Raw genomic sequence first — 26,249 nt, 5'->3', positions numbered from 1 at the left:
ACAAGATAATGGTTGTCCTAAAGTTAGACCATACTAGACCATCACAAGACGCTGGTTGTGCTAAAGTTAGACAACACTAGACCATCACAAGACGCTGGTTGTTGTAAAGTTAGACAACACTAGACCATCACAAGACGCTGGTTGTGCTAAAATTAGACCACACTAGACCATAACAAGACGCTGGTTGTTGTAAAGTTAGACAACACTAGACCATAACAGGACACTGTCTTAAAATTAGGCCATACTAGACCACAACAAGACGCTGGTTGTCCTAACGTTAGAACCACTCGTCAGCATCACATGAGATAACATGACCTTGGGCGAGGGCAGAAAGAAACAAAGACAGGTGACACGTCACTCAGGTGAGAGAGGATCTGAGGGGGTGGGGGGTGGGGGAGGATGACGATGACATCATCCTAATTAGAACAAGTGACAGAGATTGGTAAAGATCTGGGTGATCCTAGTTTTTTTTTAAATTTTTGATTATGTTAGCGTCAGTGCTGTCATTAAGCCTGGAGTTACTTTGGTATTTAAATAGAAATATTAAATGTACAGTATATGGGATAAATATTTACTTATACACATATACTTATGTACGGACAGACACTAATTTTCGAGTGAAATTTATTCTTATTTTTCTTTTTAAAAGAATTTTAATTTTAAATTGCAAAAAAAATAGCACTTCTAGAATTGACGATTCACGCTTGTGTTTGTCTTGTAATTAGGTCAGATCATGCGTGGTTCTATTTTGGGATATTTATAATCAGACGGTTGCTAAAATTAAATCATTCTGTCATTCTATGCACTGACCAGTAGGCATCATTGTAATGTATCACCCCGTCTTGTACTTGGGGGGGTCATCCATAAATGACGTCACGCTTTTTTTTGACGATTTTTACCTACCCTCCCCCCGTTACACGTCGTCACAAAAAGCCAGACCGGCCCTAAAATAACGTCACACCTCAGCCTACAACCCCCTTCAAAATTCTTGTCAGATATCTGTCAACATAGAGTATTTTGGTCAATTCCTATTACAATTTATTAAAACCGTTTTCTAAAACGCGAAATAACGGCTGAACCTCGTTTTCTAACATTGCTTTTTTATAATGCCAAAAAGTGACGTCACACTATCAGACCACCGCCCCTCCCCCTCATCACACACCGTCACAAAATTACGGACCCCCCTCCCCCCTACGAGTGTGACGTCATTTATGGACGACCTCTTATATAAAAATACACTCAAATACACTATGGTTTTCCATGAAAAACTGTATGTAAGCACATATATGTAACGTGTATTTCGGTGTATTAATACAATTTCTTTTTCAGTTTATCCCTTGCGCTAAGCTCGTTGGCTGAGACCTTCCTCGAAGAATTGAAGCTATTATAATTATATTAAAGATACTTTGTTCTTTAACCAAAACATTAGTAACAGCAGTTTAAAAATTATTCCAAGTATGAAAAGTTTTATATATATTTATACGAGATAGGTTTTAGGTTATATGTCTTAAACTTTTCTTATAAATACTATGTGAACAATTTCCTTGGTTTTAATACCGTTGTTGAGAATAAATAAAAAAACGTAAACTCTCTATCCTGTTTCATTCGAGTATTCCCACATTTAAATTTAAAACCAAATAGATGCTATTTTTTTTAACCACTGCAGCCGAATCTTCTCTTCTTAATCACGTTTGTGCCCAAGACACATAGGGCAGATGAAGTAGAGTTCATCTGATTCATTGACCTCGACACATGAAGGGATAGTGTAGTCAGCACTATGCACAGCCGCGTTTACTTACCCTAACCTAATTTAGGTACTCATCAGAGCTGGGTGGACTCGGAGACTTCTACTGAATTGAACCCGGATTCGTACTCGTGACTATCGGGTTAGCAGTCTAGCTACTGCAGCCGAATGGGTAATTACAACTTGCTATCTATGATTTCGAATGAACTCGGGTTTTAAAAAAACAGGAATTTTTATAGAGACGGAACAATAAAATTAAAATAAAATAACACGAGTAGTTTGTGTTTGAACAGTGTTTTATTTGTGGAAAAAATGACAATTAAAATGTGAACACAACAAATGTTGGACAGCAAAGTCTAGCTGTGTTAGTGTGTGTGTCTGTCGTGTTAGACTAAGGCTACAACAAAATGTTGGACATAAAAGTCTAGCTGTGTTAGTGTGTGTGTCTGTCGTGCTATGCTGTGAAGCTACACCAAAATGTTAAATAACAAAGTCTGTGTTTGTCTGTCTGTGTGTCTGTAATACTACTACAACGTGTGGCTACAACAACGTCATGCTACGCAGTGTGTCTGTGATGCTACACCCAAATGTTTGACAGTCTTGCTGTCTGTCATGCTACACCCAAATGTTTGACAGTCTTGCTGTATGTCATGCTACACCCAAATGTTTGACAGTCTAGCTGTCTGTCATGCTACAACCGCCTGGACTATCCAACCTGTTGGGTGCTATATACAAAATTATTGTGTGAACTCAACATTTAACAACACAGTGAAGTTCTTGCAACATTGAAAACAGAAAACGTATATGCAATGATTAGTAACAAATTTGGTATCATAGTAATCCTAAGCTTACATTAACTTTTTCGATCCAGATAAATATATAATTTCTAAATGACAGTTTCTTTTAAATAATTTAGAAAAATAAATGATGTGTTAGAATTTGTTTCTGAAAAAAAAAAAGATATTTACAAAAATTTCTTCTAAGAATTTTCTAATCTGAATTTTCTGAACAGAGTTCAGAGATGTGAGACGATGGCTAATGCCACGTAAATCACACACCTGATACTAATGCTGTAAATCTAAGTGAACATGAGTAAAGTGTAAATCTACTGCTCTATCTCACATCAATGTACATCAATACTAATTTAATCAGTCAACTCGAGGTTTTTCTGATATCTCATCAACATATCATTAGTTAATTAAAGCTACAGGTTAATTAGATTCCCGGTCGGGCAGTTGGGGGTAGAGCTGTCGCTCGTCATGAAGACCGGGGTCATCCTGGGCGGGTCCTCTGTTGACCTCTGACCTCCCTCGTTGTCATGGTGATCATTCCGGGGAACGCTGGTCTGCACCGGGGCATTGTGGGTAGAGATCCGAGGGACGGAGGACACGCTGGACACACTGTAGTAACTGGGTGGGGCGGCTTCCGTGTAGGGGGGGACCTGGTCGGGCTCGTAGGAGCGTCTGCTGACCACAGCGTGGGTGCGGGTAAGGACGGTGACGCGCCCGGTGCGCGAGTGGCGCCGGGGGTCGATCAGGGGCGCGCCCTCGTCGTCTACGAGAACGTAGGAGCCGGTCCTGACGCGACGTCCGTTCCTGGAGGTCAGGCGCAGTGCCAGGACGTAGGCCAGCACCGTGAAGAAGGTGACCGGAAACAGGGACCAAATGGTGATCTGGATAAGGAAAAAATGGTGACCAAAGTGGTGATCAAAACAAGAAATATAAAGTGACCAAATGGTGATATGGACAAGGAAAAATGGTGACCAAAGTGGTGATCAGAACAAGAAATATAAGGTGACCAAATGGTGATATGGGATGGAGTGGTCAAGCGGTAGAGAGCTGGACTGCTAACTAAGTCTCGAGTTCGAATCCGGGTTCAAGTCAGTAGTCCGTCCCTGAGTCCACCCAACTCTCATGGGTACCCAACTCACGTTAGGGAAAGTACAGGCAGCTGGGCATAGTGCTGACCACAGTATCTCTTCGAATGTCGAGGTCACAGAAACAAGTGAGCTCTACTTCACTTACTCTATAGACCGTCAGGTTTGAAAAGGGAACTTTACTTTTTTTCCCCCTTAAATAGTGATGTGAACAAGAATGTGAGGTGATGTAAATGATGATCTCAGCAGTTGAAGAGGTGACTGACTTATGATATAAACATGACAGAGCGTGATGCGAACCAATACAAAAGTAGCTAAATGGCAAACACAACCCGGAAATAAATCTACAACCAAAATGATCATGACAACAAAATAGACCAAATGGTCTAAATAGACGTATTACTACCCCGATATAATTGGGATCGACATAATTGGGATCGACATAATTGGGATCGACATAATTGGGATCGACATAATTGGGATCGACATAATTGGGATCGACATAATTGGGATCGACATCTTCTTCTTCTTCTTCGTTCTTAATTATTAGTGTTGAAGGGGATCGAGATTTATCTGCCAGTGGGTTTAAACTCGAGACTTTGTTCGAATTTATCAACCATGAGCTTTTTGCCGACTCGACCGCGCCTCCAACACAATTAAGCGTTACGTTTCAACTGGTTATGCGCCATTGAGGCCATTGACTGCCTGCTTTTCTTTTTGGATTTGCTTCCATAGCCTTTGTCCAACCAAGAACAAACTACAAGGCAGCAGTTGTTTTTAATTTTGGAGTTGTCTCTCCTAGAAGAGTGGCTGTCCCCAGCTATCGAGCCTCATCTGCCCGAGGGTTCGAACTCGAGACTTTTCGGTTTAGCAACCATAAGCTTTACCCACTCAACCACACCGACATAATTGGGATCTACATAATTGGGATCGACATAATTGGGATCGACATAATTGGGATCGACATAATTGGGATCGACATAATTGGGATCGACATAATTGGGATCGACATAATTGGGATCGACAGGTACTTTTAGTCAACTGCTATAGAATGATATCTTAAAATAAAGGTAAAAACATATAAAGGTATGACATAATATCATCAAGTAACGGAATAAAACCTCGATCATACATTAAAATAAATGTTTCAATTTCACTGGTTTTTTTGTTTAAAATGGAGATCTTTCAAACGTCTTGTAAACTATATTAGCGTATCACATAACACATAGGAGTCCCTATACCGCGCAGCTTAGAGGGAACATTGCTAGTAACATATCCACATTTTCAGTGTTTACAATAGTACTAACCGAAGAACACAATCCGAACGTGTTAACAGTGCTAAAATAAATACTTAAGTCTTCATAACATTGAGGAAAAAATAACTTTGTATATTGGGTTCGAAGTTTCAGAAAGCGCCATAACCAATGTAAAAAAACAACTTTGAAACGTTTTATGAAGGATGAAACAAGGACTCGCTGAGCAAGGTCTTACCTGCTGGATCTCGATCATCCTCTTGTAGGTGGTCATGGAGGTACCGTTGGCGCTGAACAAAGTGCTGGCCGCTCTGGTACAGCTGTCAGACGGTCAAGGTTACATGAGTGAGCAAGCGAGATTAATGTCAATAAAGAGCTTAATTCTCATTAATTATTCTAAACACTATTTGGGATCTAAAAATCTCTGTGTATGTGTGTGGGAGGGGGGGGGGGGGGAGATGAAGTACATTAAAACATCGTCTCATTGTGACCTAGAGAATGAAAGGGTTGAATGGACAACACTGATCAAATCCACTGGTTTTTTTTTACCATACTCGAATCAGGTACTGATTAGAGTCAGTTGGAGACTTTGCCTTTACCACTGAACCATCCAGTCAGTGTTTCTTTCAGACTTTTTTTCTCTCCGTGGGGCACTTAAAAATTTCATGGGCAGGCTAAATTTTCCCGGGGGGGGGGGGGGGGGGAGCGCGGATACGGGTCAAAGTATATAATTTTCTCTATTTATAAATTCTATTTCATTCGGGGGTGGGGGCGGTAGACGTGTTTCGGAGGGAGGTGCCACCCCCGTCCCCGAAGAAATGCCTGAAAGAAACACTGGACCCATCCCTTCCTGTATATACATACAAAGTAGTTCTAAAAAGCTAAACTGAAGCTAAAAAAATTAATGCGTCTGTGAACTTTGATGTGAAATAAAAACAAATAAGAACGGTTGGAGTATTTGCATTTTTAAAATACCGGATGTAGTACACTGGTAAAAATGTTATAACCAGATTAAGAACGTGATTACCAAGAGATTAGATGACGTGAATACTATGATACATAGCAGTAACGTACAAAATCTTGCATTTAAAAATGTATTTTGCAGAAACCGAAACAACATAGAAAAAAAAAAACGACGGGTCAAAATTAAAGACTAAAGAGTTTGAACCTTAACCCTAACTTGACCTAAAGAGAAATATTTAGGTTACATCGGTGGTGGGTTATGAATCAGGTCGAGAAGAGATGTATATGGACATACAGCAGTTTGTTGTGCTTAATATCAGAACCTTATAAAGTAAGATGGGTGAACAAGCGTAATAGCGAAAAAGATACCTCTAAAGATATTGGTGTTAGGCAAATCATTAACGAGAATCACAATACATTGCATTTTGATATGTCACAATTGGATGGGTAAAAACAAATACACGAAATTAATTATTTAAATTTTCTATTCTGGAAATAATGGGAAAGGGTGGCCTAAGAGTAGAGAGCTAGACTGCTAACCCGAAAGTCTCGAGTTCAAGTCAGTAGACCGTCCGAGTCTACCCAGTTCTGATGGGTACCCAATTCACGATAGGGAACGCAAATGCGGCTAAGAATAGTGCTAACCACACTATCCATTCATAGGTCTCTGAAAAAGATTAAATCTATTTAATCTGCCTCATGTGTCTTGGGCACGAACGGGAAAAGATGATGATTTTGGGAAAAAAAACTGGATAAAAATAATTCTATCAAAGGGGGATAACACAGTAAAAATGAAAATGTAAACCACATACCTGTAGATGTTAGTTACCCTCTCCATGGAGTCGCACCACATCATGTAGTGGTAGGTGAAGACACCACCACCGAACACCATCAAGGCACCAAAGAGAAGGGACATCACCAAATGTAGATAGGCGATGCTGCAAAAGTAATTAAACCCCAATAATACTTAAACTTCTACATAACAAAAATCAAATCTACACTATCAGTGTAAATTTTTTATGCACGAGTTTTTTTTTTAGGCTTTAAAAGGTTTAAAAAAAACTGAAATTACAAAATTGGTAACTTCTTTTAGTATAATCCATCTAACATATTGGAATTTCGTTGTTACTCAGGTAGATAAAAATGCATGTATAAAAACAAGTCTAAAAGAATTAGACTTTAAAAGGTTGTATTTGCACAAGTTTAGGGAGGGGGGGGGGGGGGCAGATCAGAGTGGCATTTATTCCGGCATGTAGGAAATTAAATCATATTTGTGTTTATGTGTACACATGTAGCTATATAAATATTACTTTATTTAAGTCTCCAGCCTTGTAGTTACACCATTGTAAAGTAACCTTGGTAAAGTGACATTGGTAACGTGACCTACTTACACTGACCTTGGTAAGGTGACCTTGGAAAAGTGATTTTGGTCAAGTGACCTTGGTCAAGTGACCTTGGTCAAATTACATTGGTCAAGTGACATTGGTAAAGTGACCTTGGTAAAGTGACCTTGGTAAAGTGACATTGGTAAAGTGACCTTGGTAAATTAACCTTAATAAAGTGACCTTGATAAAGAGACCTACGTACGTGACCTTGGTAAAATGACATATATAACATGACCTACGTGCGTTGACCTTACTAACGCGACCTTAATAAAGTAATTTTCGTCAAGTGACCTTGGTCAAGTGACGAAGTGACCTTAACAAACTGATGAAGGCAAAGAGAAACTGACCAGTCACTGGCCCAGCAGAAGTTGATGGTCAGGCTCATCATGAGGTTCATGACACAGACCCCACCCAGGGCAAACAGGACGCCATCACAGACCAGCTGCTGGTCGTTGAGCTGTGGGACAAGGATCGAAACACACTCAGGCATAGTCATTGCTTTATTTTTTTTTTTAAACATGTATTTAAAATATTCAATCTGTTGAGTAAATGTACTATTGCATTTGATATTGTAAAACATAAAGCTCGATTTTGATAAAACCAAAAACGGACTGATCCATTATTTTTTTTTTGGGGGGGGGGGGGGGGGGGGGAGGGGGGGAGGTCCCTTCACGGTAAAAATCAAGTATCTTTTCGTTACTTATCGAAGAATAAAGCAGATTTAGACCACTCCATTGAGAATAAACTCTATCAGCGGAACGTTTAGTTTATTTTCAATGTACTCCAAATTATGTCGGGTATTCATTAAAGCTACAGAAGTTAATGGGCGTTCATTACGTCTTCCTGTCACAGCTGGGATTTGAACCCCAGAGCCTTATGTTGGCATCTCCACGCGTTGCCCCTCGACTTCTATTTAACACAAAATTTGCGAACGACATAATAATCGATATGGTAGCTCGGAAAAAGGCCAGACACATGACCTTGATAAACTCTCCTCTCCCAGTCTTCCCCTTCCCCACTCTCTACGTCTCTCAATGTCTCTCGCTTACAGGCAGTACCGGCGCCAGGTTACTTAGCGCCCTAGGCACAGAGTTTCTTCCAGGCATCTCTCTCGCCCCAACCCGAACGAAATGGAATTTATATAGAAAATATATACTTTACCAGTGTCCCCCCCCCCCCCCCGTCCCCCCGGAAATATCAAGTGGTCCCGCCCCCCCCCCCCCCGGAGAAAAAAGTCTGGAAGAAACACTGCCTAGGCAAAACTTATTAAAACGCTCCGGTTCACACAAATTAATTACTAAAACATATGTATAAGAAAACAATTAATAAAAAGCGACATATTGATTTATTATCAATTGCATACACGTTATAAGTACACATCCCAATCAAATTTTACTTGCCTGTATCGTCGCAAAAGTTTGTACTAATTCCTTCAATTCCAGTTTGAAAGCGTAATCACATTCTATTGAAATTGTTGCTAAGTCCACGAGTCTACTTTGTACCTTTGTACTTTACGACATAGTCTCCCCCCCCCCTTCCCCCTCAGAAAATTTCAAGTGCTCCCACCCCCCCCCCCCTCCCGGAAGAAAAAAGTCTGGGGGTAAAAATACTGGGGACAAAACACAGTTCTTGTAGTGTTGGGCTCTCTACAGATCTCCCAAGGTGAGTTCCAGAGCGAAACTTACCTGTTTCTGGCTTGGCTGCCTTTAGTTAAAATTGTTAAATGTCTATATTGTGTGATTATGTAACGATTTTTTTTTTTGAAAAATAAAAGGTTATAAATGTTATAAATTCCAGCCTACAATCGTTATATATGAAACGTTTAGGGGAGGGTGAAAAATATGAAAAAGACATTTAATTAGATGATTAATTTGCGACTAAGACGATTTTAGACGCATTTGTTGCACTATCGCGTAATGTATGTCTACTAACATTAAGTATTGCAATCTACAACGGCTACTGATGTATTTCTTTTTCAACCTGATAATGCTAAAAAAAAACCTACCAAACTTTTGTTTAGAACTTCTGCTCTGTGTAATTTTTACAATAGCAAGTAATAACTACCAGTTGTATTAAAATTTATAATCAAGAATGCAACGAATTATCTCCCATTTGGAAATAAAAATACCAAAATTTTATTCAAGGGAAATAACATTCACATAGAATAGCTAAATTAAGCAAGTGTAACTAAAACATGCTTGAAAACCAAAATAAAACGCTCTAAAGCTCATTAGGTAATAATTATAAGATATCTTGTATATAAGCTATGTAACCATGTCAAAAAAAATATTTTACTCATTGACTACTTAAGGGGACCGGTAGTCAACTTTCTTGAAAAATTTCAAATTTTTCAACTAAAATCATTTTTGTATATCTTATTTTTTGGTGATTTTGATATCTAGTGAAGGTTGACATCGAACTTTATTTTTTTTATTTTTTTTTGTAAGTGATGTAAGCTACTGTTTCCCCCAATAATATTATCGGAAAAGTGGTTATTTATCAAGGCTATTCATTATTTTGCTAATAAATACATTTATATGATAAAATATTTACACAATAAAGCTTCATTTTGAGTTTTCTCAGTTTTGTAAATTTTACTCTATAGAACTCGGGGGAAACAATTTAACTCAAAATGTGCCTATTAGAAATACATGAAATGGCCACAGTATGTAACAAACATATGTATCTATAAACATGCAAAGGGGTTTGGCCATACTTCAATTGTTAAAAAAGTTGTGCAAGTTTTAGTATTGTTTTCAAAGAAGATCATTCGAATTTTTAAAAATTCATTTTAAAAATTTCACAAAAAATTCATTTTGTAAGATATCAAAATTTCCCTTTAACAAACCGTCCTTTGTCATGTCTACTAGGAATGTGCAAAGTTACATTGCATTGTTTTTATCTATTTTATTAGTTATTTTGTTTCTACTGAGTACATAAAAAATTGTTCAATTTGACCCCAAATTTCGCAATAAATGTATAAATTGGCCAAAATAAATACAGTGTTATAATGTTTAAAGTATTTTAAAGTTAATACAATTTCAAACAAGCATGTATCTTATAATTTGTGAGAAAATGTGTTTTCACTACCGTTCCCCCCTTAACTGTAGATTGTGTTTGAAAGTCTAAACACGGTAGTTGTATTATAACATACTTCTAGTCAATTTTGATGACATACATTTGCATGGGATTCCCTAAATCACCCACCAATTTTGATTCCTTTAACTTTTTAAGCTCTTGCTATAAATATTGATTAAAAAATTTTAAAAATATAATTTGAAAAAATAAAACCAATGTTTACGGCTAGTTATAAATTCTGGCCTAATCTTTATGTATAATTCTCCAAGCTGTAAGCGCGCTCCCTACAACCCCCACCCCTATATGATCTGGTGAGCTGTGGTTCACGCTAAATGTTTACAATCGTAGAGCCGGGTTTTGTGACGGCTATTAGGGGCAGATAATTTAGTTTGAAACGATTTTAAACTTAGGGGAGGTAACTAAGAGGAGGCTGCCTTCACGGGGGGGGGGGGGGGGGGTTGGTGGGGGGGGGGGGTTTGGGGAATGGAGGGGGGGTATCGTCCTTAACAAGCTACTGATAGTGTTTTAAAGCAAATATATTCAGTGGCAGTATTGGTACTGTCAAATTCACAAATTATGAATTACTGAAAAGTAGAAAATATAACAACTAAATAGCGGCGTATAATACGCCGCGGGTCGGCTCGTATTATATATTATTATTTTAGAGTGGTAATATAGATTCCTAAAAAACTAAAGATTTTTCAGCTAGAGAATGCCTACCTTTCTTTGTAGTGTGTTCTGTCCTGAATGGAAATAATGTAGCTTTCGATAAACTCGACTACTCGATAATATACTCTACTACATTCACAACACATATTAAACTGCGATACCTAAACATAACTAGACTCGATGCTCCAGAACTACGACACCGACTCGCTTAACTTCACCAAAGTCTACAAGCAATACTCCAAATCAACAACGATTTCACGAGACCTACTACTACACGTTAAAATTTAACACATTTCGATACCTTAATACCGCAAGGCTCGATACTCCCGGACCCCCAGAACAACGATACTCCAGCACCTACATTCTCATTTCTCTACTACCAATCAGATTCAATTCGACCTTCAACTACACGACAACAGCCAAATAAAAAATACGACACCTTTAACACTTCAAGAACCGATATTTCATACCAACGAAATCATAACAGCAACAGCCTTCCACCGTTACTCACAAATCAAAACAGATTTCAAATTCAAAGTCAGAGAAAACGAGACTTACAAGCCCTATTAAAAACAAAAATTGCACGTGTTTTAGAACGCCCAATCATGCGCTGGAGTGATGACTAAATCAACATTAAAATTAGATAACAGTTTGAAATGTTCGAAATTTAAATTACGAGCTTATTTAATCGTTATCTACAACAATTATGTGACACCAAAATAAAAAGGCAAAGTGACTGGTAAAAAGCGCCCCGACCTTTCCAAATTAGGGAGGTGGGGGTGCATTTTCACCATCGCGAATAAATATAGGCCTATATAGACCTAATATTGGGGTGGGGGTGCAAAATTGATAGCTCATCCTGGACGCCGTAATAGATCGCTACTCCCTTCTATATTACTATCTATATTTATAAAAGACAATCAAAGTTATTAATTATTAGCTTTTTTTTTATACTAGCGATTAAACCTTTTTGCGCCCCCCCCCCTTAGTGATGGCGTCCCCCCCTTAGGGATGGCGTCCCCCCCCCCCTTAGGGATGGCGCCCTAGGCGACCGCCTAGTTCGCCTTATAGGCAGCGCCGGCCCTGCGTATAGGACCAGGTCCCATCATGCATAAACAACGTGACACCTCACGCTTTTTTTAACGAAGTTTACCTCCCACACCCCCCCCCCCCTCTTCAAGATAGATCTACCCGTAGAATTAAGACATACCTCAGCCTATGAATGCCAAGATAGTTGGCCTAAAAGCAACATCGCGATTTTAAATAACCCCAAATCAAACAAACTTACGAATGCCTAAATAATTGGCCCATAAGCTGCATCGCGATTTTAATTAAATGAGCCTAAAACAAACACATTTAAGAATCCCAAAAGAGTTGATCAGTTGAAGACGGTTGAACAACCCAAAACAAACTTACGAATCCCAAAATAGTTGACTAGTTGCTGACAATTTTAACAACCCAAAACAAACAAACAAACTTACGAATCCCAAAATAGTTGATCAGTTGTGGACAATTTTAACAACCCAAAACAAACAAACTTACGAATCCCAAAATAGTTGACCAGTTGAACACGACTAAACAACCCAAAACAAACAAACTTACGAATCCCAAAATAGTTGGCCAGTTGAAGACGACTAAACAACCCAAAACAACCCAAAACAAACAAACTTACGAATCCCAAAATAGTTGTCCTGTTGCAAACGATTTTAACCCCCCCCCCCCCAAAAAAAAAACAAAAAAAAACTTACGAATCCCAAAATAGTTGTCCTGCTGCCCCCGAACAGACCAGGGAAACACCAGTAGGCGCTATCCCAACCAAGGAGTGAGTACACACAGATGAAGCCGGCAGCCAGGCCGGTCGTCACGTGCAGCAGGGTGATCAGGGACCGGAGGAAACAGTACGCCATCTTGTTTTCTTGCTGCGTCTCGTCCACCAGGGGGCGTCGAGGTAGCCAAACCAGAGAGGATGTGGGGTTGGCGTCTGGTTGAGGGTTGGCGTCCGGTTGAGGGTTGGCGTCTGGTGGGGCGTGGTTCGACTCTCTCAAAAGTTTGGTTTTATCATCGCTGTTTACGTCTTCAAGTTTGAGGCTAATGTTTCTTCTTGTTCTAGAGTAGGAAAAAAAAAGAAACAAAAGTTACGATAAATTTTTGTTAAGAAATAATTCAGGGATAACAGTGTAATGAACATATTCTTTTTTCTTCTTCTTCGTTTCCCCAAGGCAGCAAAGGGCTGCAACCACACAACACCGCTGGACTAGGTTTTGGGCAGCTCACTTTATTTGCACCTACGTAAGCCCGGCATCCCTTGACTCATCTTCTACTGTCCTCAAGGATTTCCTTGGCCGGTCTACTTTCCTCTTATCCTGGGAATTCTAGTTTAATCAGAATACTGAGCTAAAGCAGGTGTAATAAGTAAGTGAGGTTCCCTTTCAACCCTGATGATCTATAGAGCAAGTGAGTTAGGTACTAACGTGCGGTAGGTACCCAACAGAATTGGGTGGACAGGGACGGTCTCTCGAACTCGAGACTTACGGGTTAGCAGTCCAGCTCGCTACCTATAGACCACTCCGTCCCCTAAAGCAGGTGTAATATTTGACAATTTTTTGATATGCAACATGGAAAAGGGGGAGACATACATATTTGTGTAGGTTTATCAATATGTTGCCAGCTAAGGAGTTACGTTATAAGCTGTGAACTGTTAATGAATCTTTAAACATCTAAAACAAAGTCGATAGGCATTTTGGGACATTTTTTTATCAGCAGAATATTTGATCACAAGGTAGGTCACTTAACTACACTGGAAAGAATGTTCACTAAACTAATAAGAGTAAGGTATGTCATTGTACTATTTAAGAAGAGCTGGACCATTCCATATCGTTTACCACAGAAGGTCGCGTATTTGCTTTGCAGTAGTATTTTAAACACTCAATTCACTTTCGGCTATAGTGTTGGCTTTGTAACAAAGGCAGCATTGTTGTTAGGCTTTGTAAAATGTTAAGTGTAAATGTACGTGCACTATGTGTATATAATGCCTATGCTTAAATCTATACGTCTATTATTCACTATGTCTGTGTATAATTTATGGATATGTATATATTAGTATGAATGCGTGAATGTAGATATGAATTATGTTTAGAACTATATGTATGTCTGTTTATGTGTATGTATCTATCAATGTTTATGTTTATGTATACATATAGAGATACGTGGGGGGTTATATTGTAGTGTGTGATCAGTGTTTGAAAATTAAATGTTTCTTAAGTTGTAGGGCAATGCTTAAAAATATTCTAAGAGATATATGCAGTTTTAATTTTAATAAATGCGAATGAGTATGGACACTAGAAATATGGGACGATATTTCGAGTCGTCCCTTTGAATCCCGGACAGATCGTCCCCCCGGCGTGGCCTCAGCCAACCGGCGGGCTCGTTGCATTGAGTTAAATATAAACTCAAAACAATAATATAAACAATCTCCTTTTAGGTCGGTCAGGCCACATACCAGGCACGCACAGTGTTGTGTGTCGTGCCTTAACCAAAATAAACTATCTCCCTTCATTATCATTAGATATATTTAATTAGTTAATTAATTAATTAGCTAATTTATAAAATTATGTATGATGCTATAGCAGTAGGTAAGTTACGGTAAGTATAATTTTTTAAACTATGTATTTGTACTATAAAGAAACACCTTCGTTGTTTGAATACCACCCTCTCCCCTTCTTGAACTCAAAGTTAAACTTTTAACCCCGTTGGTAGAGACATGCGGTATGTTGTAAGGCGGCGGGTGGGTAGGGTATATACTCGTTGAAGAAAAAATCCAACGTGGTGCGTGTTATTGGCCTTGGGCCTTCGGTGACGTTGTTGGCGTTTGCTGTGAGGGGGAGAGGGGTGTGTTATATCCGTTTAAGGGGATATGCTATGTTTTTTTCTATTTTTTACAGTTTAAGATCTAAAGCCTTTTGAATACTTTTATCATATTTGGCATATAAAAGTAAGTTTTAAACAGCAAAAAAAAAGGTCGAAAACAATTTTGGTTGTCATGGAAACCCAAAAAAGCTCCGCCATTTTGAATTTTTCGGTACTTTTAAAAATACTAAGGCTTTTTTATTTATGCACCTATAGCAATCAAATGTAAACTGCTTATATTTCAGTATATATTAAAACTTTTGTCACGACAACTTTTTGAAATAATTACTAGTAAGAATTTTACAAGGTCTAAAAAATCGTACCCTTTTTAGTATTCAAAAGTTTCAAAATGTGCATATTAATTACCAAATACTTTTTTTTCTATGAAAGCTATCACAATTCCCTCGTGACAAAAGTTGAATTTTTGCAAGAAGAACAACTTCTGAAAATATGGTTGGCATTGTTTAATAAATAAAAAAGTAGTAGGCTTTTTAGTGTTAAAAACATGCGAACTGAGAAAAACAGCCAAAAGTAACAAAAACTAGGCCAGGAATGTACCATATCTTCGTAAACTGCAAAGCCGATTGTAAGCTTTGGGTGTTTCCGAGATGTAGGAAATTAAGTTTATTAGATACATGAGAAATCCAGCTTTCAAATGATGTCAAATACATATACTGACGGATATAAAACTTTTCATAGAGAGCTTGTAAGATTGGGAAAAATTGATTATTTTTTAAATAATAGGGTCATAAAAATCGTAATTATAACACATAAAATATTTTTTTCTCTTTAAAGTTGTTGTTTTCTTTATACAAAAATGGACAAAGTATCCAACAGTGCAAGAAACCCATCATGACGAAAAAAGAGAAATTTTGTGATTTTTTCCGCGCATATCCCCTTAAAAAAATCGCAACATGGTATTGGGGGGGGGGAGACACTTTTTTTTTTTAAAACCAACAACTAGGCGTTTAAAGGCTGTAATGAAAATCAAGGACTGGTATAGCCATGATGTCGAATTTAACGAGTGATGCTTGCTGGGTCTATCATACGATTGCTTGGCGATGGGAATCTCGTCAAGCTCAGTTTACATTATTAACAGTGAACTATTGGGATGCTGTCATACATAAAGTAACAGCTACCGAATGTAGCACTTAAAACATCGAGTGCATCCCGCTCATTATAAATTTGAAATACAAGTTATGGGTTGCCCAAAAACTTGAAGGACTATCAGAATATATGCATTGTATTATAACATTAATCATTACGATATAACTAAAATGTGTATTCAAATATTTTTAGGCTAACAGGATCTGCATTTAAATAAACAAGACCTATTAGGCTACTTTTGCATGGTAGCACAACTACATTTTTAGATTTCATAATGAGTAGCCTAGTCGTGCATTAAAGGGCTGTACTCAATAACAATGAAAAAAATGAAATGCCGGCTTCAAACTTCAAGCTATGATTTCCCCGTATTCTTCTACTAGAAATATAGCTCCGTTGTTTAAATGACCTCACCCTCCTCCTCTCGCCTAGTTCAATTTAAAGTTACACTTTCAACCCCGTTAGGATGCGTGAACTGGTGAACCGCGTGAACTACTGATGACCTAACTATTGAAAAAAAAAACTGTTCTGGTGTTAAATTGCCCTCCCCTACTCCCAGCATTTTGGGGCCATACACATCAGGAAGGTCTAGGTCGGTGTTGTATCTCGTGCAAATTTACTCACAACACGACTACACACTATGGTTGTATCCAGGACTAAAGCTGCGACACTCGCATAGAGTTGGATTTATTCGTTAGATCATTGTGCTTCAAATTCTGTTTCAATATTGGATTAGATGGATATAATGTTGGAATTCAGTTAGTTTGTTATATTATATTTATCTAAATGTCGTGTACCATCAGAAACTAAATTTGTTGACAAGACACATGTGTAGGCTAAAGAATGACCTCTAGATCAAGCCAAAGATGGCTGGTTAAGGTTGACATACCGTGGTTTTCAAATTTCATGGTGATGCTTTTCTAACGGATTTTATTTTGTGCTTTCTTTGGGATTATTTTGTGTGATGTGATTATTCAGAAGTAATTTGTAAGTAGAAGCTTTTCACATCCAACCATTTTAACAGTTTGCGATTGATCTGCGGCTGGGCTGATTAATTTACATTTAGCAAAACTACACACTACACGGCGCCCTCAGGCCGTTGTTTCAGCATGCCCTACTAGTCAATTATAGACAAGTTTAGAATCATTACATAGAGCCAACACACCGATTTTTATTTAATAATCTTCAAGAGCCATTCCTCCAGGGTCGTTATTTTCACGAAATTGTCGTTTTCCATTTTGTTGTCAAGAAACTGGTATTTAGTTCACGAGAACTATGAAAACCACTCATGCGTGACCGAAATCGTCGATTGGGTGCCTTCACGTGGTTTGACACGTGTTGACCTAGGCCATTGTTTACATCCAAAAATCACCCAAAACGGCCTTTTTTCGATAAATTTGTTTGAAAAAATGGCTAAGTCCAGTTTGAAAAAGTGTCATTTTCGGGCCCATTTTAAAAAACGTAAAAAAATCCGAACTACACGTAGAAAAAAATGGCTTTTTCGGCCCTTTTTAGCTCCAGAAACGCGTCGCGTGACGTCACCGTGACGTCAGCCGCCAACCAAAACGCGGAGAAAGCGCGCGTTTGATTGGTTGGCGGCTGACACTATGAAATCCTCTAAGGACGATTCGAATGGTATACCCAATTGGCAATGCTAACAAAAAGGAAACCACCATATAGATCTAGAATATGTCAATAACATAGCAATACTACAGCTGCAAATTATGAACTTCCTACATCAATGTGAAAACGCGTTCTCAAATCCAAATTCTGCCATATCTAAACAAAATTTGGTAAGTTCTTAAAATAATTTTCAAATCTACTGTTTTGTGTATAAATAAAATACATGTATATTTACATACCTGCCTACAGTTTTTGTGTGTGTAAATAAAATTCATGTATTTTACATACCTGCATACAGTTTTTTTGTAAATAAAAACATGTATATTTACATACCTGCCTACACTTGTTCTATGTGTAAATAAAACACATATAAAAATGATATAAATTTGTATCTGTCTACCGTTTTATTTGTGTAGATAAAACGCATGTGTGTGTGTGTGTTTTACATACCTTCCTAAGCCTTCAAATACCATAGTATTCCTATAATTCTCTCCTCGAAAAAGTCTGCATTAATATAAAATCGTTATCACCATCAGGCCTAAGAAGTCTTAACTGCGTACATAAAAAACGAGTGGCCTGTAAACTTGAGTCGCTGTTTGATCTAGCGAACCTTGAGCTTTGTTTATCAACTTAATCCACGGACTCATCATTTACAAGAACACACGACACACGTTACACATCACATCAGATGCGAGGTTACAGCACGCCGACTTTGATGTCATATTTAGACCAACAAAACAAAACACATTTATTCTAACAGGAAGCGGACGCCAAACTTTTTTTTTCTAAACGGTTACCTGCGTGTGTCATCGTGTTTTTGCCACCCTGTGTTGCAAGTCCCGCGCAGTTACCTGTGCAAAAGGAGGTCACGCGCTACACACCTTTAGACAAGGGAGATCACCTGTTTACCAAGTTAGATAAGCGAGTTTTCGTGCTGTTACAAACTAGCAAGCGCTATTTCTTGTGTAAAGAGGTTTTTTAAAATTATTTGATAATTTTATTCTTCATGTTATTAAAAGAGTTATGGGGTAGTTATGCAATTAGTGACGTCACAAGACGGGAGAGGGGGGAAGCGGTCAGCACCGGGTGACATAAATTGGTTGGGGGGGGGGATGATACTACAACAAAAAATCGTAAAATTTAATGTCAAGAAAAATGTTTATCAAGTTTAAATATTTTAACAGTAGGGAGAGGGCTGACACCAAACTGAAAATGCAAAATTATATGAGGAGGGTGGTGGTATCCAAAGTAGAAGGCGCGCTTGTCATTGTGGTGCGTGCTGGGACAGTCGTCAAAAATATTGAACAGAAATCGACATCATCAAATGTCTGCGATGCATCAGCTACCACAACGGTGAATGTTTCTGTTACGTTAGAAGTGAAGTTCCGTTTCAAACCTGACGGCCTTTGGGGCAAGTTATTAGTAGAGATATGAAGTGATAGTGTCGGCAGCACTATGTCCAGCCGCTTTTACTTTCCCTGAGTTAGGTACCCGTTATAGCTGGATGGACTCGGAGACGTTTACAGACTCAAACCCGGATTCTAACTCGAGAAGTTGTATGCTCTACCAATCGACCACGCCGTTCCATTCTATTTCTTTTCGAATTCGATCATTTCGAACCCAGGCGATTCGATCCCTAGATGATTGGACCAGTAACTGGTGAAATAGGTCGATCTTCAGTCGAACAATCCTAGGCTTTGTTTTCTTACTCAAATTGCAAATTTTAAATATTGTTATGCGATCATTCATCATTTTTCTTGTTTGTGCCCAAGACACACGGAGCAGATGAAGTAGAGTTCATCTGTTTCAATGACCCCGGTATACAAGGGGATAGTGTGGATTTGGTACGCATCGAAGCTGTATGGACTCAGGGATGCTCTACTGAATTAAACCCGGATTCGAACTCGTGATTTTCTCGTTAGCAGTCTAGCTCTCTACCGCTAGTCTACGTCGCCCTTTTTAATGCTATAGATAGAGAATTTGGATGAAACTACCGACTGTCACCTTATCACTTTAGTTCGTTGTGTTGCAGCAAACATATATATTAATAAAAATTAACTCAGGTTTCAAAATTCTGAATTTTTTAATAATATATTAATAATGTATTATATCAATGTTTATAGGCTTAGACAGAATGTACAATGCATTGAATATTAATTTGGGTTAACTACTTCTAGTATATGAAATAAAAAATTAAAATAGGGGAGACAACCATGAGAGGATTTTCAAAATGTGCTTAAACACGCAGAGTGAAAAAAATGTTTAATAATTATCATTGTTACTCATTTCTCTAAAGTCGAGCATAAAACTTAAGGTATGAATTTTTTTCTCTATTCTTGATGTACAAAGATTTTAAAATTATTACCCGACTCTAGTTTAAAACGAAAACTTTTAGTTATATTCACTTCGTAATTTTTTAATTATTAAAAAGATATTTTATTATCTACTTTTCTCGCAGTGTTGTGATTTTTATAATTTTTTAGCGCAATTTCCATTCTGGAGAATTGCGTTTATTAACCCGTCATTTCTGGATGTATGGATGTGTGTCCGCAGCTTTAAGTCGTATCTCCTCCTCAACGAAGCAATATCGAGGACTAGTTCCAAAAGCAATTATGTTAAGCAAGTTACGAGGATGAACATAGGCCAATACAATTCCGGGTTTCTTTCATGGATTTCCCGGAAAAGCCCAAAAAAACCTCGAAAAAAATGCAGTTTTTGGCCCATATCTCGGCAACCAGACCACTTAGCGACTTGAACCATGTACCAATCGATTCCTGCCATAATTTTGAACAATACTGCCGAAGAAAGTTTTCAAAAATATCCTTTCGTTCGGTCACAAAAAAATTTTTGAATTAATTAAAATTTGGACCGAATTAGTAGGCATTTTTATCCAACCACACCACACGCGTCATCACGTTCAATAGCTGCGCCATCACGTTCAGTAGCTAGGCGCGCAATGGTTTTTAGTCATGTAACTCTATTGTAAATAAAACATTAAAATACTGAAAAAAATTAATAAAAAACGGTCTAATAATTAAGCAATGGTTTTACTAACCTTGCTCTTGATTTACGCTACGACAGAGCTATTTTAGATAACATAAGGAAATTGCGCTAAAATTGTCACTAGACTTTTTAATTACCTTGTTTCTTTAAATATATATATATATATATATATATATATATATATATATATATATATATATATATATATATATATATATATATATATATATATATATATATATATATATATATATATATATATAAATAAATATATATATATATATATATATATATATATATATATATATATATATATATATATATATATATATATATATATATATATATATATATATATATATATATAATTTTCTTTTAAAGTGAACTCTACTTCACTTGCCCCATAGACCTTCAGGTTTAAATTTAAAAAAAATAAATCGGGAGTGATCTCCCCTAAACTTTTTCGAACATTCTAATATAATACTACGTGGCATGGCAACTCGGAATATAGACATGATTTTTGTTTACTTAAACATTTAAAAATAGAATAAAATCTAGTAGAAAAAGAATTGCGCACCAAGCGAACGCCAAAACAAAATGTGCATAATAGTGCGCAATATTATTGGTACTTTATAAATTTACATGCGTTTTTGAGAAATCGGAAATAGCGTAAATTAGTACTTCCGGTCAACGGAAATTACTCAAAATTTGACAAAAGGTAGAGAAATAGATATTCTACTTACATATCAAATTTCATTTAACTATGCGAAATAGTAATCAAGTTATAAGCTTTTAAAAATTCAAAGTAGAAAAAGTACCACTTCCGGTTATCGGAAATCGCTCAAAAGTTGATACGGATCTACGATTTTGATAAAATACTGGTATATGAAATTTCATCAACCTAGCTGTAACGGTACTCAAGTTATCGTGTTTACACACAGAGAGACAGACACACACACAAACACAGACAGACAGACACACAGACATACGGACAAGATTGCAAAATTATGGTTTTCCGTATCAGTGAGATGTAAAACGTCGAGATTTGTAAAAATCTCGATTTTTTTTTTTTTGCACGATTTCAAGACTTTCTCTATACTTCGTATATACGAGAAAGTAAAAAAGCGAAACTTCACTGTACATCAACATCAAATTCTTTGCATGATTTCGAACATCAATAAACCGGGAGTGATCTCCCCTAAACTTTCTCGAATATTCTTATATAAAATAACAGGGGATGGGAACTCGGGCTATAGACATGATTTTTAATCCATTTTAAATTCTTAAAGTTTTAAAAATAGAATAAAATCTCGTAGACAAATTAATTACACACCAAGTGAACGCGAAATAAAAAAGCGCATAATAGTGCGCAATATTATTAGTACTTTAAAAATTTACATTAGTTTTTTGAGAAATCGGAAGTAGCGTAAATTACTACTTCCGGTCAACGGAAATTACTCAAAATTTAACAGAAGGTAGAGAATTAGATCTTTTACTTACATGTGAAATTTCATTTATCTATCTGAAATAGTAATCAAGTTATAGGCTTTTGAAAAATTCAAAGTAGAAAAAGTACCACTTCCGGTTGTCGGAAATCGCTCAAAAGTTGATACGGATCTACGATTTTGATAAAATACTTATATATGAAATTTCATCAACCTAGCTGTAACGGTACTCAAGTTATCGTGTTTACACACGGACACACAGACACACAGACACACACACAGACATACGGACAAGATTGCAAAATTATGTTTTTCCGTATCAGTGAGGTGTAAAACGTCGAGATTTGTAAAAATCTCGATTTTTTTTTGCACGATTACAATACTTTCTCTATACTACGTATATACGAGAAAGTAAAAATTAAAGAAAAAAAAATAAATTAAAAAAAAAAAAATAAGAATTTTTTTTTTTTTTTTTTAACTTTCCCAATACATAGATCTATATCTCGTAACATTGGAATGATGATGGAGTAAATAGTTAAATGGTCTCAATGGAGAGAGGGAGGGGTAGCCAGTACCAATGTTTTCAAAATACATTGAAAAGCATGTTAACCTGAACATATGGAGGTAATACACACATACAAGAGTCCCCCCCCCCTCCCCATCGACGCACATCTACCGCCCCCCCCCCAATCCCTTGGGGTATTTTCAAGTGCGCCCCCCCCCTCGCGCCTAGGAGAAAAAATTCTGAAAGAAACACTGCCTACAAACACACAGATGCCCAAATTGTCACATCAACCACAGGGGTACATACGCTTAAGGTTTAACTAAAATAAAAAAAAAACCCAAGCCAAACGGTAACAACAACAGAAAAAACGAATTGTAAAAACAAACATAAACCGATTAGAAACATACTACAAACAAATAAGAAACAAGACACAAACAGACTACAAAAAAACAAAACAACAGATAACCGACGGTTCTAGTTTTCGTTGTGTCAATTATTCTGATACTTCATTAAAAGGTTTCTATATTTAGAAAACCACTTCATTTATTTTTCGTTGTCTAATTAGTTTTAATAACACGTGATTTAAAAACAAAAAAAACTTGATTTTGACAAAGGGATATTACTAAAAACTTTCGTCTTGTTCCACATCACCCCTCCCCTAAACGTTTACTCATTTTAACTCACACATCTTAACCTTGAACTCTGCAATTCCGGTGTTTTTTTTTTAGAATGCACATTCCAAGTAGTAAGAGAGTGTTTTAGACTATACTGTATGGTGATTTCAGTGGAGAAGTGTCGAGTGCAGTTAATATACACTGCTCCACTTAAATTGGACTTCCGTTCGCTTAGCCGTGCTAATATTTATCTTTGTGTTGAGAACTTTAGCCTATATTGGGTTAAAGGACAGTTGCTGGAGTTGACAACGTTTTAAAATTAATAGTTTGTGCGGATGTCGAATGCACAAATACTTGAGTGAAACACAAACAAGAAATAGTGTAGCATTTAAACAGTTTATAGCAAGGGGGATAAGTTATCCTAATATGTGGGTACGGCTAACCGAATTTTAAAAAAAAACATGCATATTAGGGGAAAAATAAAAGTAAAACTGTTATTCAACATCGCAGTTATGTTATTCTAATAGGTGGGTACGGCTAACCGAATTAAAAAAAAACCATGCATATTAGGGGGAAAAAAAGTAAAACTGTTATTCAACATCGCAGTTATGTGACAGTTTGTAGTAATGTGATAGTTTGTAGTAATGTGACAGTTTTTGGTCATTTTAAATTTGTGAATATGTAGCCACGTCTAATTAAGATGTTACTTAATTAAACATAGGTGATTAAAATATTAAATGACATAAATATTTAACCTAGTAAAAAATTAGTTTTTGTTTTCCAAGAAGGCCTACGTCTATCAGAGAGCTGCTCTAATAATTGAAATGTAACGTAATTAAACACAGGAGATTACAATATTTAAAACAAAATATATATTTTACATAGTTAATGACCAGATTTTGTTTCGTCGGTACAGCTAACCAGTGTTTCTTCCAGACTTTTTTCTCCGGGGGAGGGGGGGGGGCACTTGAAATTTTCGGGGGGGGGGGGGGGGGGGCGATCAACATTTTTCGGGGGAGAGGACACTAGTAAAAGTGTATGTTTACTATATAAAATCCATCTCGTTCGAGGGGGAGGGCGGTAGACTTTCTTCGGGGGGGGGGGGGTGGGAGAAGGGGCTCCCCCCCCCCCCCCCCCCCAAGAGATGCCTGGAACAAACTCTGCAGCTAACATACAAGCATAATAATAAAACACATATTTTTAACTAATATAAAAAATCTAGACGGCTTGGCCGAAAGTCTTGAGTTCGAATCCGTGTTCAAGTCAGTAGACCGTCCCTGAGTCCACCCAGCTCTGATGGGTACCTGACTTACGTTAGGGAAAATAAAAGCGGCTGGCCATAGTGCTGACCACATTATCCCTTCATATGCCGAGGTCGCTCAAACAGATCAACTCTGCTTCATCTGCACTATGTATCTTGGGCACGAACGGGAAAAGGTGAAAGAATATACAAATATCACTTAGCTCAGCACAATATTGTGCTACAAATAGGGTACGGCTAACCCACAAGACAAGTAAACCCACGATCTCAAACAATAACAAATATTTAAACCCTACAAAATTACACAGTAAAATATCACAAGTTGCAACCTACTACTAGCTATTACACTACAAGTGGGTACGGCTAACCCACAAGACAAGTAAACCCACGATCTCAAACAATAACAAATATTTAAACCCTACAAAATTACACTGTAAAATATCACAAGTTGCAACCTACTAGCTATTACACTGGGTACGGATAACCCACATGTAACCTCGATAAACCGCCAACAATAACAAATCCTGAACAAACAAAAAAAAAAAAATATTTCACATAACTTACCACAGGCCTGTTCCCAAGACCGTCTAAACAAAGCTGTGCTCAAGATAGCAGAACCAACACACTTGCTTATCTAAGCCGACACGAAGGGGTCACCGCGAGAATCAATATCTAATCGTCACTGATGTTAACCTTTGTGTTAACATTTTGTTAGCTTCCTGTGTTATCATTAGGCGAAGTTGACTGGGCACGGTAATTAGTGAATCGTCATCGTTTATCTAATTAACAAATCAAGTGACCTTTTAGTGGGAAACGGTGGGTTAAAAATAGAAACGAAACAAGAATTCCGAGAAAAAAAATTTGATTTTACACAGCAAGGAAAGATAACTCATGTCCAAAAGAAAAATTATTTTAACATGTTTATTTCCCTTTACCAAGTATTTCTAATAGTTCTCGTTAATATTAATAAGTGAATTCGCCAAAGGGTTATCTATTTTAAATAATTCAGCCAAATATTTGTGCAACAAATTTTTTTTTACATTTTTAATGTATTGCAAATGTACGCATTTTGTAAGATAAAAGAAGTGGGTAGGTAGATATGGGGTGAGGTATGGTCAGGGATGGGATGAGAAGTGGTTGGGGATGTGGTGGGTTGTGGTTGGGATGTGGTGAGAAGTGGTTGGGGATGTGGTGGGTTGTGGTTGGGGATGTGGTTAGTGATGTGGTGGGATGTGGTTGGGGGTGTGGTTAGTGATGAGGTGAGAAGTGGTTGGTGATGTGGTTAGTGATGTAGTGGGATGTGGTTGGTGATGTGGTGAGATGTGGTTGGGGATGTGGTGAGAAGTGGTTGGGGATGTGGTGAGAAAATAGGTAGGCATGGTGAGGATTAAAACTCAAAATATCATAGACATTTTTTTTTTAAAGTTTAAATTTAGCTTCCAATAAAGACAGCCCTGAAACTAACCAAAACGACATCACTTTTTAAAAACCGATTTTTACCTGCCACTCCCCCCTCCCCATCGTCATAAAAAACCACCTGTCCTCAAATCACCTTCTACAACCTACAACGAAAATTCAGTTTTTTTTTTTTTTTTCAAAACAATGTTTTTAATTTTTTAAATTTTTTGAAAAGTATTTTCTGAATTCTATCAACATTGAGAATACAGATCAATTAATATCAGAATTTTAACGACATTCTCTTGAGAAAACAGAAATAACGGTGAAAATTCCATTATTAACACGACTTTTTAAAACACAAAAGTTTGTTGTCACACCGGGTGAACCTCTCCCCTCTCTCTCTCCCCTCGTCATGCAAGTCC

The 26,249-nt window shown here is 37.3% G+C and overlaps 1 protein-coding gene across 3 annotated transcripts; it reads right to left on the bottom strand.

The window, feature by feature from the left end:
* Positions 1-2,021: 2,021 nt before the first annotated feature.
* On the bottom strand, positions 2,022-25,245 carry LOC131939651 (uncharacterized). Of its 3 annotated transcripts, none has more exons than XM_059298098.1 (6): positions 24,994-25,245; positions 12,717-13,074; positions 7,569-7,678; positions 6,649-6,774; positions 5,112-5,193; positions 2,022-3,416 (listed from the first exon to the last, which is right to left on the bottom strand). In XM_059298098.1, exons 2-6 carry the CDS (start codon positions 12,873-12,875, stop codon positions 2,949-2,951), a joined length of 945 nt encoding a protein of 314 aa, XP_059154081.1. In that variant the 5' UTR covers positions 12,876-13,074; positions 24,994-25,245; the 3' UTR covers positions 2,022-2,948. The 3 variants fall into 3 exon arrangements, with proteins under 3 accessions (XP_059154081.1, XP_059154082.1, XP_059154080.1); XM_059298099.1 differs by lacking the exon at positions 24,994-25,245 and adding an exon at positions 18,399-18,483; XM_059298097.1 differs by lacking the exon at positions 24,994-25,245 and adding an exon at positions 18,052-18,391.
* Positions 25,246-26,249: the final 1,004 nt, after the last annotated feature.

The sequence above is a fragment of the Physella acuta genome, unplaced genomic scaffold (genome assembly GCF_028476545.2).
Source record: "Physella acuta isolate Inbredline_101_S28 unplaced genomic scaffold, ASM2847654v3 ptg000286l, whole genome shotgun sequence".
NCBI classification, from domain to species: Eukaryota; Metazoa; Mollusca; class Gastropoda; family Physidae; genus Physella; species Physella acuta.
Note: the sequence above shows the minus strand (reverse complement) of the source record. Positions and strands in the feature narration are given on the sequence as shown.